Raw genomic sequence first — 16,321 nt, forward strand, 5'->3', positions numbered from 1 at the left:
ATCCTGGCCTCTTGACGAAGTTTGAAGCACCCAAAGTGAGACAATATTAGAATTTCAGATGCCCTCTGATGATGTCAGTGGTGCGACTGCGATACGGTTTTTTTCCCTTTTCATGTCATAAGATAAAGCATCCATTCGGATATTTTGCACAGCAGTGTGACTGTTAGAAAATGGCTCACTGAAGCAAATATTAAATAACTACTTGTGAAATCCTACGTGACCTCTCATCCACACAATAGGTGGCAGCACTTTCCCAATCTACTCTGTTACAGAGCAGTGTTCATCACACGACAATCAAACCGATTACTTTCATTCTCCGAGATAGAATTTAGCCAAATTAAGTGCAGAACCAAATTTAATGTAATGTCCTTTTGTGGAGTCACTGGTGACCAGGCTGAAGATATGAACTCACTACACTTGAGAGCCTGGTTTGTATGCATGTTGAACTTCGGGGGGTTCGGGAAAGGACAAATAAACACAAAAGCAGTTCTTAATCACAAGTAGCTGCCGAAATTTAACCCTGGTTTTCAGCAGTGACAGCTTGGCACTCTTAACCTCTGAACCACCCAGGCTTCTTGGCTGTTATATTTAGAATACATCACTCGAGAGCCCGAATGAAGGTTTCTTTAGTTGTTCTATTATGAATGAAGCTTCAACTCACAAAGACACGTGAATGGAGACGCATGAATACCTAACTAGATCTGTTTGTGCTTATGGATCCATCTTGTCTTAAGCACAATACCTAACAACACCCTGAGCTTACAACCACTCAGTGTATTGAGCTAAAGATTTAAAAAACAATGAATGCCAGAACAAAACACTTTAAATACGCACAAAATCAATTTATTCTTTACACCACGCATGAATTGTTAAAATATAAAAACAAAAACTGAAAAAAATCACTCATTCACATTGCGCGACCTGCTTGTTCACCGTGTGGACATCAAAACAATTTGCATTTGTACAAAACTCGGCACCCGGCCACATACTATACACTTTACAATTAGTCACATGCTCTTTGCTTAGACACTGAGCTGGGCCAACACAAACGTGGGTCTTGTTACGCAGTGGTGTGCTGCAGAGTGGAATTCTGTAAATGTCAGACTGGGTTGAGTCAGAATGGACACATCCTGTCATCCAGTTCGGTCAAAATCTATCAGCGTGAACATTTCACACTTTCAGGACTTTAACTAATATTTGTAGAGTCCACAGTTATGGAGCAAGTACTTTGTGTGATGCATTACAATCACAGCAAGGAATGTGTCCACAACTGTGAATACAATTTCAACCAATACCTATGACTTTACTGACACCATACAGCCGAGCAGTGTAATTAGTGGTCTGACCAATACGACAGCATGAACATGTCGTGCGTTTGGAATTGGTGTGAATTGGAATGCAGAGGATCATTCTGTAAACAGCCTTCATGTGTCCGGGGGAGGAATGAAAAACCATTAATAAAATAATGGTACATTTGCCACAACATACACACATACATTAAAAACACTGCTGACTTGTGTACCATGGTTAGGTCACGTATTCAGAGACAATGACCCTGTTTGTACCTGTGGGCTTTTTTGTGTGCAACATTTACCAACAACACTTTTACAAAACCACTTTGACAAAACCACTTGAAGCACTGAAACTGGCATGTGAGTGATGAAGAAGGCAAATCATTCAGACCCGACACTGAGCTTCAGCAGCCAACCGTTGCAAGGAATGTAATGACATTTTCACCATACAACATACAGCAAACACGACAATTGCTAAATCACATCAAAGCACCATGGGCCAGAATTGGCTTCAACTCCAGCAACCTCTGTAAAGAAAGCGCATGGAACCTTGAGCCTGCCTCCTGGGCACTCTTGACAACGCTACGAGTAAAATTAAAACTGAAAAATATCTTATGCAAATAAAAATGTCCCTATTTTCACACCTATAGCTTGAGAAACTTCCAATTCTGAGAATGGAATTATTTATGAGGCCTACTGAAGTCGTGCACTGTGATTTAAGCATGCTAATTACAGTGCACTTCCTTATTAGAAGTTTCTATAATTGGATGAATTGCATCATATTTAGCTTATTCACTGCATCTGATGTGCACATATTTAAAAATCTATATAAAGGACATACGTTTTTATCCTGGCTACGAGTAGGGCAAATTGTTTTGGAACGACAAATAAATTTGAAGCCATACCAAATCTGAAAGGACATTAACTTTGTATCCTTCATCAAATCCCTAAATAATTTTGAAATGAACAAATAACAATTATTTGAACAAAAAGTGAAATGGAAACCTTGTACTATATACTGATCTGTAAAAAAAGCATTTTATAATGACCGCTGACCAACGTGTACTTGTATTTATCAAACACTCAATCCGCGCTGTCACAGTGCCAAGATACTTTCTTTTCAGCTGGCAATTGGTTGGGCAGGCCTTCCACCTGGAGGCCGTGGTGCAGTTGAGGCTCGTTATCGACCTTGCTCAACACAGAATGGCCGAAAATGTAAATGCCTTGCACGTGCAAGCGTGTAGTATGAAGTATGTGTTCTTACTACAGGTGATGAGGGTTGCAGCGTCAATACTGGCGGGGCGCGGTTTTCTCTGCTTAAATCACCCGGAATACATCCAATCTCATCAGACCTTGGAAGCTAAGCAGGCTTGAGAGCCTGAAGAGTGCTTGGGTGACCAACACGCATGAACCGGGTGTTATACGCTGCTATGGGGCTACAATATGGGCAGAAGAGGACAAAGCAGCAAAATCAACTGCTATGCCGTACAACGCTCCCACAATTAGGCTTCCCACCTTCACGAACCGGCACTGACCGGCGTGATAAAAGTATGGTCAAATAACCCCAAGATTTGCAAGGGGTGGAGGCCCACATGCAGCATAGGACAGACATGGACACGGTGTGTCCACCGCCTGGCATGTTGAGCAGGCGCCGTCACTTCCACGGCTTGACGGTGCCCGCGGAGCTGATCATTGACCGTGCGCTGATACTGCCGGCCGTCGAGGGGGCCTTGGAGGAGGCGGCGCTGCCCAGGGACCTTGAGGTGGATGCGCGACTGAACTGGCCTGCAAGCACGCACACACGCCACGAAAACGGACACCCACAGCTTCGCGCGGTTGCCTTGGCAGGGCCAGACTAAATAATTTTGCGGGCCTTATACGGCCCGCGGGCCGGACGTTCCCCACCCCTGGTACTCTAGAACTACCAATGTCCCCCAGCTATCCGTGCTGTTGAGTCCCTACCACTGTTGAAGTAGAGGCTCAGGAGCCTCCATTTATTCTCATTATTTCTGTAAAAATATCGTAAGCCTAACAATTAACGTAAAATACGCAAGAGACTTACTGCTGGTGTCGGACAAGGTGAAGCCGTCATCCAGGTAGTGTCGGATGCGCTCCAGGTCATCGTATCCAAAGCGCTGCTTGTTTCCAGCAGGCACTGGGCTGTCCGGCACGACAGGGGTCACCGGGGAAGTGTAGGAATTGGAGGGGCGGGGCGGTCTCGCTTTCCGGTTGGGTGGCGCCAGCAGTTGGGGCGGAAGGGAGCCGGTCGTCAGGCCTGTAGGAAACTTCTGTGCTAGCACCTTTAGACCTGTGACGAGGGGAAAAGTGAAAGGGGAACCAAGGTTCGTTACCTAAGGGAGACGTGTCCGTGACTAAATCCTCCGGTATGCACCCAATTTTCTAATATTTCGGAAGATAAGCATGCCCGAGAGCCTTGGATAGTGCTTGGATGGGCGACCAGCATGCATACAAGTGTGTAGTAGGCTTGCTTTTCGTTGTCAGCAGGGGGCAGTACAGCAAAAACACATTCCTGCGGAGGGAGCTGGTAGGAACGTTGGGTTGCTCGGTCAATGGCCAGAGTCAACGGCGGCGTGGTGTATTCCGCAAATATGCCCGACTGTGAGGGCGGGCACAAGCCGGCGTTGAGTTTTATAAGGGCACCACGGGGTGACCAGCCCCTCCCCACTCAGCCCCACCCCCCCCACCCAGCCCCTCCCCACCCAGCCCCTCCCTCCCCACCCAGCCCCTCCCTCCAAACCCAGCACCTCCATGCAACGACGTACACAATAATCCCCTGTGGGCTGGTATAACCAGGAGGTTCCTACCAGTATTAACTGTTACGTTAGCATATACTTCAACATCTATATGGTATTCATAGGCCATCTAAAACATGACCTGTTTAAGGCAATGTTTAGAGTAAAACCAGTACATATATCCATATTTTACATCTAAACTGAAAAAACATTTCGGACTGCTTTTTGTGTTTAGTCTGTTCCCTCCCCCGCACCTCCAATTAGCATGGTTGGCTACATACGTTGCAAAATTAGTTCAACTTACACATTCGTGAGATAACTAGAATGGCAGTCATGCCACTGTGACATTGCTATAGCATGCTGGTAAGCATAGGGGCATGACCACACACGAGAATTGTAAAAAAAAATTGGCTGCATTTTTTGTTTGATATCAGCAACACCTATTAAATGAAAAAAAAATAAACCGGTTAGGCGAAACCAATTCCGATTAAACATTCATGTACAAAGCAGTTTAAATCTACACCTAAACTCGTTCGAAATCATAACCTCAAAGCAGCGTTTAGCATGATTTAGTTTTACGTTTGAGTAAAAATGAATTGTGGCGAAGCCTCACCTCCGGAAAGAACGTAGAGGTTTTCAAAACCTCTTTCACACATTGTCGTGGCTGCCACCGTCGCAATCCTCTCATCTTCATCATAAACAATGATGATTTTTCCCGTAACATTTTTCTGGAAAGAAAACGTTTAAGGAAACTGCAAGTCGCTACTTGCCTGTTTTTATTATTACCACTTCGTTTTAACAAGGCACACAACACTTAAAGGCTATGTTTTCTGATTTGAAGGTGGTTAAATAACTCCCGCAGAAGGACATGCATTTAAGGTATGCCGAATGGACCTGAAAACTCTATTTTCCAGTATAATACGAGTAAGCCGTATGGGTTGACAGGTATGCAGTAATATATTCGTGATCAATGCAATGGTAAACGGTTGTGTTGTTGAGCGCTTAACTGCAAATTTGCAGTCAATAATGATGCGATATATTTTTGTTAGTTTCTTGAATTCAAGAAAATGAAAAATGTAAAACATGAGAAGATTGTTATAAAATGGCGATAAAATAAAAAAGGTACACACAAGGCACACATCGTGAATAGATTTTAGGGGCTTTAATGACCACTACGAAAGGGCCCGCTCAATGTAGACGTTGCATAGCAACAAAAGGATACATATTCAAGCATCTCCTTGGTGTATTGATTAAAACTCCGGGACAGCATGGCACTTGGGTAGCTGGCCGCTGAAATGGCAGGAGGCAGAGGGAAGACAATTTAAACACACACATACGGCGTTGTGAAAAGCACAGCTAACAACTTGTTGTATTTGTCATGAGAGTTCAAGCTATAAAGGCAACAGGCACACGTTGTCACGGCTTTCAGTCCTTCTGTCATGGCTCAAAGAACCAGTCACATGGCACTGCTACTATAGAGCTGCATACAATTCTACCACTAGATTTGAGGTTCCATAAAGCCTCATGGTTCATGAAAGTCCTATTTGTCATTTACCCATGCTCAAATTCATTTGCTTTCACACTCCCATTATTATAACATCATATGACTTTCCTGTTGTGTTCTAATTTTGTATGTAATTCTTTTCCAAATGTAGGTGCATTGTCCATTCCAATGCTAGTTATTTCATGATGTATAGTGGTGACATCCTGTTTATATTTTTTTACTTGAGATGTAAATCTGTTTTTTTATAATGAAGCTAAATGCTACCACTTCACGAATTAGACTTTTTATGTTAACGGTCTGGTTTTATTTATATTTCATTAACTTTATTTTCTCTAAAATGATTTACGTGCAAGTAGGATTGCCCCAACCTTTTGTCAAATCCTGTGTTAAAATTTCTTCTGGCAGTAACATCCTTGACATTATGGGGTTTCCCATGAGAATGATTATCATCGTCAAAATACTATAAGAATAGGTTATACCCTTTCTGGCAATAAAACAGGTGTTAAGATCTTAAAACATCAAACATGATTTTTTTTTAAAAAGGTTTCAGTTTGGTGTTTTAACATCTTAACACCTGTTTTAGCATATTAACACCTGTTTTATTGCCAGAAAGGGTAAAACCTATTCAAATATTTTGATACTGGCAAGGGAGGTTTCCATGATCAAAATACTGATTTACCCAGGAAAATATTCCGTGTAATTTGGCAACTTCGGAGCATGACGCCATGACACAATAGCCTACACTTGCAAATTACATCACGGAAACTGTCATGTCCACTGTGAGGCAGTTAAAAACACCCGCAGTACAACCAGGGCGGCCGCTGGGTTGAACTGTGACCTTCTGCAACAAGAGGCGAATGCATTCCCTCCGCTTGGCCACGTCACTGCCCATACATTTCATTTTAACCTTTTCTACATTTGGGCTCCTCCGTGTACATTGTCTAAATGAGATCAATACACTCTATACCACAATAATGGGTGACTTCATTGCACAATTAGGTAAGTGATGAGATGAGAGGACTGGTAACTTTGGCATTGGATATCAGAACAAAAGAGAATGCCTAACTAGAGTTCACAGCCAGCAGAGACATCAAGATGAATACATGTTTCAACAGGAGCCTGACAATTGGACAAAGAGGAGCCTGGACATTGGACGCATGAATCGTATTATAGACAGCAAGTTCCCGCGAATGATGTACACTAAGCACAACGCTGCTCACCGCCTATGATGTGACACTGCTCGTAGGCATCTCTGTCACGCAGGTCCATCAGCAGGTACGGGCAGTCAGGGTAGGGTTGATCCTCGGAAGCCTCACTCCGCTTCTGCTGCCGAGACGGTGACAGTGGCTGCTGCTTCTCTGCGGAGCCGTTCGTCCCTGTCAGGTCCATCTCCCCGAGCCCACTGATCACACTGTGAATCCCACCACCACACAGGGCCCATCAGCTTGAGTCGATGACCACTCTGAATTTCTACACTGTTCATTTTTGGAGCCGCGTGTCGTATATATATATATATATATGCATGTGCGCATATCCTTTGTTTGTGCCTGAAGGGCTGTGTTAGTATTTTCTGGAAGCTATACATTCTACTGGGTACCTTTGCAAAGATTTGTACAAAATTGCTACAATATGAATTTAACTCCTGAGGTGCAGTAAAAGGAAGTTGCGATGGATGGCAGATATGCAGGATGGAGGAGGGCAGATTTACAGAAATAGATAATACAGTGGCACCCAGTGGACAGTGAGCAAGAAAAATACCTAAAAAGCCAGATGGTGGAAAACTTTAAGAGCAGACCGCCACGGTCAGATTTCAAATCTGCAACAAATGCAAGGTCTATCAGGAGCATGGCGACGATGTCAAGATGTAGTGGCATCAATAGCATTGACCATGGTGACCTCTTGACCCTATTACTAAATCCAACACTACAAATACTAACACTTGGTTCGTAACAAGAGCCTCTATTCTATCTACGTGGGCTAGTGTGGGCACACCCAGAGCGCGCAGGCAAAAGCTGACCTCTGCAGTGTGGAGCGAGCAGTGACCACAACCGCGTCGCCTGCGCTCGGCATGTCGAGGCGGTCTGTCTGAGTGCACGACGGTCCTGAGAACAAATCCCCACAAAGACCGGGCAGCGTCAACCTCCTTCATCACATTCCACAACCACAAATAGCACTGCAACACGGCGCTAAGTAAGAGACTATGCAGCAATGAAGCTTCATGTGGAAATAATTTTAACTACGTTTAATTGGTACATGTAATTTGAAATCCAACATGTAGGCATGTAACAATGTGCCTTCCCCCCAAGATTCGATGAATTGTCACAATTTAGTCTTGAGATTCAACCCGACAATCAGTTATTATATTAAACATTATGAACGTTGCACCTATAGTGGTTGCATTACATTATACAATTAAATACAACATATACGAGTTTAAAATAAATTATTTTTACACGCTCAATTCCTTACAAAAATCATGAGTCTAAAAAGTGATTTAAATAAAGAATCGAGGCATGATATTACGCCTATCGACATGTATATTTCACCTTCCATTTGCATGATCTCCTCCAATGTGGGATCTTCAGCAAGCGAAGCAACTTGCAGAACCTGCAGGAATAATCAAGTGGGTCAAACCTCATTGTTTCAAACCCTGGTAATGGAAGGTAAAATGTAAGTAAAGTCATAATTAAAAGCAGACTTAAAAAATATATTTAAATTAAAAAAGTCAACATTTACATTTTAGCACAAAAATATATATTACACTGAATTTCAATGAAATAAAAATTACACATTTCGTCTGAAATGGAAATATACTTTGACTCACAATCTGTGCAAATGTTGTGATCTTCATTCTTTTGAAAAGCTCGCCGGGGCGGTAGCGATAATCTGCACGACAAACACTGAATATTTAAATACATCATTATCACAAGAAAAAACTTTACCACAAACGTAAAATTAAGGCGTTTGTTATCAATCACATAAATTTGGAAATGCTTCGCTTATTGAACACACAATACTACCCACCATGCTATTACATTATAAATAAACCCTAAACTTGAAGGAGAAAACTGACAATGTCTAAACGTAAGTTTTCGTACGAAAGTAAATATGAACCGTTGGAAGTCTTGGCAGTATCCACATGAATCGCTGACACGCAGGTTCTCTGTGTGTATCCACGAATTAGAGATACGATTTTTGGGCCAACTCACACCCTCCTTTATACTTATAAGTGATGGCGAGGTTCAACCATGCACAATTTGATTAGTCAGATAATCCTTCCTTTTTACCCTTGGGAGTCCAATTACCCTTTCATCTTATTGTTTCTGAAATACGGTTCAGATTATTATAAAGGACATCCAACCTCCTGCAGGAATCCATTGGCCCCTTCTGTCCCTATTTATCTCACGTACAAAAACTCATGGAGTGCTGCATAGCGAGGTGTTAGTCTTGTGGATGCTGAAAAGTACCACAAAATGTTGTCTCTATGTGTGTGCTAAATCATACATTTCAGTAATGCGTGGCAGCAACCACATCCATCACTGACAAGCAGCACCCGCCAAAGCCAACACATAGAATAGTGAGTGTAGTGCGGAGCTCCCTGGACTACTCTATCTTGATAAAATTCCAAATAAGGTGGAGCACACAAGATAGCCTGTAACTAACCCTACCCAAAGATTGTAAGTTATCGGCTGCTGCTATGTGTTTTCACAATTACCAGGTGTGTCTTCAGTGTCAGGTAGCATAAGTCACAGGTGGCCAACGGCTGAAATGGGTTCTTGGTCAATTGATCTATGATCAGCAGTGGCTTCCATTGTGCCACTATCATCGCTGTAGTTGAATTGCTTGTAGGAAGTGGAAGAAATAAAGTCTTTCCCCAAGTTCACAACTTCTAATCATGTCATGAATGGCACTTGCTGCCAGATTAACACTTAAGAAATTCAACTCAGCATCCTTCTTCAAAGCCATATATATTAATCCTTAGCAACCACTGGCATCTCACAAGACACTGATGATCTTAAGTCCTGTCCACTCCTGGAGAGTTCATAGCCTGCAACTGCTTAGCAGTTCCAACAGATCCTGCACATTGTGGTTGCCAGGTTGGTCATCTTAGTCCTCTTTGAAGACAGGTACTATTTCTGTTTGGCGAGACCTGTGACAGCACACTACCACGAGCAGTAGCCTAAAAGAGTGGATTTGGCAGCTGGTGAGGAAGGAAAGGCCAGCTAGCAAGATTGCCGGGACTGCTGTTGGTGTAGGTGGTACAGGAATCACCAAACACGTAATAAATACAATAAATTACAATACATAACACATCATATAACAAGCAAAATTTTGCATATATGTGGATTCTGTAACTCTGAAACGCATGTTTGTAGGCAGTATTTAATCAGGAATAATAGTGTATGACTTACTGGTCCTCATATCTTCCAATTTCTCCATATACTTGGTGAGGCTGCTTCCTGAAATTAATAAAATATAAAACGATACGAATAAGCATGATTGTGTTTACAAAATAAGCATGAACATGATGTAACTGTTCACTACTAACCAAACCTTAGAAGTCAGATATACTTATGGATGGTTTTAGTGTCCCAATAATTTACACTCAAACATACCGTATATTGTATAATGGCAATGACATGAAATAAAATTGCGTCCATTTTAGGTGTTGGGCAATGTACCTTTCCATTCGATATTTGGTGGAGGTTTGCTGATGTATAAAGAAGAATATAGCTCATCGCCAAGTGCTGCATTTAATCAGATTTGTCAAAAAGTTACTTATAATTGCACCATATTAAAACTATTTTCACTCACCTCTCTCATTTTGCCCTCATACTTATTTTCCCTTCCAGTAACCATGGCCATATAAAAACATAGTCAAGCTTTGCTTGAGGTGTGGGGGTGGGGGATTGCATCTTCCCCTTCCATGTCTGTAATTCTCTACCCCATATGCTCCACAATGCTGAATGTTGCTGCTCTGTTTCAAGACCTTTCTCAAAGCCTAACTTTTCTACACTGCCAGATTTTGATTTGAAGCTTTCGTGACTGCAGGAATCCATACTCTTTCGTTCTTTCGGTAAAGTCACGTAGTTAAAAATAAAATACAATTAAAACAAATCACGACGTTTCGATCGCGACCGCTTGTGTTGAGATCGAAACGTCGTGATTTGTTTGAATTTTATTTTATTTCTAACTACGTGACTTTACCGAAAGAACCAAAGAGTACACTGCCAGATATTACAATTATCAAAAAAAACTACAAACATTTTTTTAATTTCACAAGGTAAGGCCCACTGAGCTATACAACTCTTTTTTCAGAAGCGACCTGGCCACAAATGACAGCTCAACGAAGTGGCTTATCATCACGTGGAAATATATATGCATGTCGATTCTAAATGTGGAGGACTCAGATAAAAATCTCTGCGACCACAGGGACAGAGACTGGGTGGGGAGGGTGGGTGGGGAGGGTGGGGCTGGGTGGAGGGTGGGTGGGGAGGGAGGGTGGGGCTGGGTGGGGGGTGGGAGAGGTGGGGCTGGGTGGGGAGGGGCTGGTCACCCCGTGGTGCCCTTATAAAACTCAACGTTTAACCTACTCACGCCGGCTTGTGCCCGCCCTCACAGTTGGGCATATTTGCGGAATACACCACGCCGCCGTTGACCGTGGCCATTGACCGAGCAACCCAACGTTCCTATCAGCTCCCTCCGCAGGAATGTGTTTAAATTTCGAGTATACGGTACTGTACTGCATTATTATCATTGATCGTAGCATAGTGTAGCTGTGCCCAGTGCACACTCCTCCACGCACACTCCACTAACGGATACTCGAGGCAGTTAAGTGTCAAGCACCACTGTGCATTTAATGAACTCGGTCATCTGTTCAAACAAAAACACACAACTCACTACTCTCGACATGATTCCTAGCTGCTGAATAGGGAAGCTGGGCATACAAAAAGATATATAATCGGTTAACGTTTGAGGCAATGGACCTTAGAGTTGAGAGCAAAGGGGCAGTGAAGACTCACAGTTGGGTATCACACTTAATATCGTGATTACTTTAGTTGTGCCTATATATGTCAATACACAAAATGCTGAGCATTTTAACATTAATATTCAAAATACAAGAGCACACTTTGTCAGAACGTTTGTATCGCAGCAATAGAACGCAACACCTAAAACACATCGTGTAACGATAGCACAGCACTGCACTGTGGTTGAAAGTGAAGCCGCTTGGAACGATGATTGAGGGATATTTAGCAAAAAAACCCACAGCGGCTCATTTGTGCAAACCATACGCTTTGGAAATTAAGTGGATTAAGCACATCATTAAATTATTGTACAAGCACATTTACAGTATTGAGTTAATTGCAAGGTAGTCTGTGAAGGCAAAATCAATTGTTTCCAATTAAGCCCGTGTTCTCTAAACGTTTACCGTATTCTCCAGATTGTAAGACGCTTCCCATATCTGTCAACCCATTATCAGTGCCCTACATTATTACTGACAATTCAGACTTTATTGGTCACCCCGTGTCCTATTAAATCTCAACGTTCATCCTACAGTCCCATCACAAGGGAGAAACACAAACAAATATATATTTTAAATGCCCCTTTTGAAACGACTGTACGCCTTGGACCTGAAAACTCAATTTACCTGTTGACAGGTTTGCGCTTCTAAAAGAAAACACCTCAAATGTTGCGTCCAGTGTCAATACGTTTTACAAACATTGGCACAACAACAACCGCCATTCGCCACGAAGGCGTCACCTCAGCTCTTGTGCCAGGCTAGGTGCACCTTTGAGGCCACAACGTGAAGTGTGGAAGGCTCTCACAGACCCAGGTGTTATTATTACTTGAAGGAGATATATGACTGCCACACATACACACTTAAAGGTGTATAAGACTCGTCCACAGACTTTTGTTTTTAAAATATAAGGGCTAGAAGTTGGTCTTATAACCCAGACAGAATACCCTACGCATATCAAAGAGAGCATTGATTCGTGTAACATGTAACAATCATCATAATTTTATAAAAATAAAAAAAACGGTGTAACTGTCACGTGTTTAAATTGTAACATGTAACAACTATCATTTGCGCAATTAGTCTTAAGGGAGAAATAACTTCATAAAAATAAAAAAACGGTGTAACTGTCACGTGTTTAAATTGATCCGGCGTGGGCTTCTACAAACTCTTATCGATTGCATAGATACGATTTTTTTTCACGACCACCAATTATAAAAAATATATAATTTTTAGGCGCAATTGACCACACAATAAACCACCTCATTTCAACGGCCCAGCACTCGAAAACTACACCAAGCCCTCTCTCGCCATGGCTAAGCAGGCATCGCACATTAACAATTTAGCCCGTGAACATAGTTCTGCCATAAGTAAGAAGGCGAGGGTGGAATAATTACGAGTTCAACGCGGTTTTATCGCGTTATTTGACGATTACAACCAACGGCTCTGGCGCTCTTACCCGTGTCCAGCTTAGACTTGACATTCTTATACTTGGGGTTCTGCGGCACTCGCTTGTTGAGGATCTGAAACGACAGGAGATGTGCCCAATCGTTGTAACTCTTGCACGTGAAAGGAAGGGGAAGAATAAGTAGAGAAACCCAAACAAACTCAACTCACGTTCGGGTTGCCGAGCGCCCGCATGGAGCCGACTCGCGACATCGTGCGGACCCTGGACGGGCTTCAAAAACCACAGCGCGGATAAGCCCCAGCCCAACCGATCCTCGCACGCCATTGGTCAAGACTCGACTCCGCCCTCGAACGCAGCGCGCGCGCCATTGGTCAACATCGGAACGCCTTCGGCGGTGCAGCCAATCGCGAGCGCTCGCACTGACGCCCCGTGCCTATGCGCACTACGGTGTCGAGAAGGAGCGGGCCGAGCCGCTCGTTGCTAGGCGCCGCGCACCTCGCAGTGAGAGCGCCGCTGATTGGTTGCGAGTTGCGAGGCATGCCGACTGGGGGCGTGACCACGCTTCCGCATAGCAACGGCACGGCGCCAAGAGGCCCGCCAGTGCTGCCCCCCCCCCACTAATACTGCCCCCTCCCCCCCACTAATACTGCCCCCTCACCCCCACCAGTGCTGCCCCCCCACCAATACTACCCCCTCCCCCCCACTAATACTGCCCCCTCACCCCCACCAGCGTTGCCCCCCCCCCACAAGTGCTGCCCCCCCCACCAATACTACCCCCTCCCCCCCACTAATACTGCCCCCTCACCCCCACTAATACTGCCCCCTCACCCCCACCAGTGCTGCCCCCCCACCAATACTACCCCCTCCCCCCCACTAATACTGCCCCCTCACCCCCACCAGCGTTGCCCCCCCCCCCACAAGTGCTGCCCCCCCCCACCAATACTACCCCCTCCCCCCCACTAATACTGCCCCCTCACCCCCACCAGTGCTGCCCCCCCCCACCAGTACTGCCCCCTCCCCCCCACAAGTGCTCCCCCCCACTAAGACTGCCCCCTCACCCCCACCAGAGTTGCCCCCCACAATGTTGGTGTACGGTGTTTTTTCTGCAATATTTTGCTGTCTTTTCTTGGATTTCTGTTTGCACTTAGTCACATATTCACTTTAAGATGTTTTTGTTCATGTTTTTGTTTTTTGTTTGTTGCGGTTGCACCCGATTCAAGAGCCGAATGGCTCACAGGGCTATATACCTAATACATGCACTTGAACTTGAAGTACTGCCCCCTCCCCCCCACAAGTGCTGCCCCCCCCCCACCAGTACTGCCCCCTCCCCCCCACCAGTACTGCCCCCTCCCCCCCACAAGTGCTGCCCCCTCCCCCCCACCAGTACAGCCCCCTCCCCCCCACAAGTGCTGCCCCCCCCCCCACCAGTACAGCCCCCTCCCCCCCACAAGTGCTGCCCCCCCCCCCCACCAGTACTGTCATGCACCTGGGGGGGGGGGGTCAGACATTTGTGACGATGTGTGACGAGGGGGGGGGAGGTTGAGAAATGTGACGTCACATCAAAATGCGAAACTTTAAATAAATATAGACAACACGTTCTACTTAATTAAATTGAAGTTTTCAATAAATGTTTTCTCTTACAACATCAGAGTGCAGCGCCACATTAAATACGCACTACAATGACAATAGTTTAAAGCGATTTGAAGCATGTTTATTTGGGGGGGGGCAAAGCTTTGTGACGTCATATTTGAGTGGGGGGGGGTCTGACTTTTTGTGACGCCATGTGACGAAGGGGGGGGGGGTCAAAAATCGTCCAAAATCGCGTGACGTCATTTATGGACGGCCTCTTACCCCCTGTGGCCCCTAGTCTCTTACCATGCTGATTCCCCTGTCGTTACCCCCTGCGACCGCTAGTGCTGTCTCTACACACGTGCATCGCCGCTGCTTCGTCTCCTTCGTATCTGTGGGATGGCGCGTTGCGTCGTCAATGACGTTCGCTTGTCACGCTCTGCTCTGGTTGTGTGTGAACACCGCAGCCGCTCGTCATTATATTATTGGCTGAACACATCTGTAGTAAAAAAACAACAACAACAACAACAACCCCCAACGGTAGGATCCTCTTGAAAATAAAACACAAAATAGTCCGACGACTCACAGTGTGGCTTCCAGGATTAAGATAGCTAAGTGCGTTATACTGGTAGGAACCTCCTGGTTACACCAGCCCACAGGGGATTATTGTGTCCGTCCGTCGTGCATCCAAAAATGGGAGGGCTGGGGCTGGGTGAAGAGGGGAGGGTGGGGAGGGGCCGGGTGGGGAGGGTGGGGAGGGGCTGGGTGGGGAGGGTGGGGCTGGGTGGGGAGAGGAGGGTGGGGAGGGGCTGGGTGGAGAGGGAGGGGCTGGGTGGGGAGGGTGGGAGGGGTGGGGCTGGGTGGGGAGGGGCTGCTCACCCCGTGGTGCCCTTATAAAACTCAACGTTTAACCTACTCACGTCCGGCTTGTGTAGCAGCTACACGTGTAGTAGCTACTACACGTGCAGCAGCTACTACACGTGCAGCAGCTGCTACACGTGCAGCAGCTACTGCACGTGTAGCAGCTACTACTACTACTACACGTGCTGTAGCTACTACACGTGTAGCAGCTACTACACGTGCAGCAGCTACTACACGTGTAGTAGCTACTACTACACGTGTAGTAGCTACTACTACACGTGCAGCAGCTACTACACGTGCAGCAGCTACTACACGTGCAGCAGCTACTACACGTGCAGCAGCTACTACTACTACACGTGTAGTAGCTACTACTACTACTACACGTGCTGTAGCTACTACACGTGCAGCAGCTACTACACGTGTAGTAGCTACTACACGTGTAGTAGCTACACAATGTAGCAGCTACTGCTACATTGTGTAGCAGTAGCAACCAGAGGTGTGGACTCGAGTCATGTGACTTGGACTCGAGTCAGACTCGAGTCATGAATTTGATGACTTGAGACTCGACTTGGACTTGCATAACAATGACTTTGTCCCACCTCTGAGGTGTGGACTCGAGTCATGTGACTTGGACTCGAGTCAGACTCGAGTCATGAATTTGATGACTTGAGACTCGACTTGGACTTGCATAACAATGACTTTGTCCCACCTCTGGTAGCAACTACACATGTAGTAGCTGCTACTACTACTACTGCACGTGCAGCAGCTGCTTTTGCTACCGGGATCACCCGGCAGTGACGCCGGCGAGCGCGGGTATCGCGTGGGAGTTAAAACTTCGCCTGCACGGGAACCCGCGCCGCGGGCGCAGCAGTATAAATAGCGCGTGACGCGGCTGCCCCCTCACATCGGAAGCAGGAA

The 16,321-nt window shown here is 45.3% G+C and overlaps 1 protein-coding gene across 1 annotated transcript; it reads right to left on the reverse strand.

The window, feature by feature from the left end:
- Positions 1-1,695: 1,695 nt before the first annotated feature.
- CEP41 (centrosomal protein 41) lies at positions 1,696-13,304 on the reverse strand. The gene is made up of 11 exons (XM_061574428.1): positions 13,183-13,304; positions 13,025-13,088; positions 9,962-10,009; positions 8,374-8,435; positions 8,096-8,156; positions 7,567-7,651; positions 6,770-6,960; positions 5,268-5,335; positions 4,659-4,773; positions 3,355-3,600; positions 1,696-3,077 (listed from the first exon to the last, which is right to left on the reverse strand). Exons 1-11 carry the CDS (start codon positions 13,222-13,224, stop codon positions 2,947-2,949), a joined length of 1,113 nt encoding a protein of 370 aa, XP_061430412.1. The 5' UTR covers positions 13,225-13,304; the 3' UTR covers positions 1,696-2,946.
- Positions 13,305-16,321: the final 3,017 nt, after the last annotated feature.

This window comes from Lethenteron reissneri, chromosome 55 (assembly GCF_015708825.2).
Source record: "Lethenteron reissneri isolate LAM-NWPU_2019-01 chromosome 55, ASM1570882v1, whole genome shotgun sequence".
Lineage (NCBI taxonomy): Eukaryota > Metazoa > Chordata > Hyperoartia > Petromyzontiformes > Petromyzontidae > Lethenteron > Lethenteron reissneri.

Bases quoted from the DNA above. Each gene is read 5' to 3' on its own strand.
- CEP41 (XM_061574428.1), bottom strand. From the start codon at position 13,224: ATGTCGCGAGTCGGCTCCATGCGGGCGCTCGGCAACCCGAAC. The intron at 6,961-7,566 runs GTCAGCTTTTGC...TGGGATTCACAG, and splicing joins GCTCGCTCCACACTGCAGAG to TGTGATCAGTGGGCTCGGGG. The intron at 4,774-5,267 runs GTATCCTTTTGT...TTTTCTTTCCAG, and splicing joins CCAAGGAGATGCTTGAATAT to AAAAATGTTACGGGAAAAAT.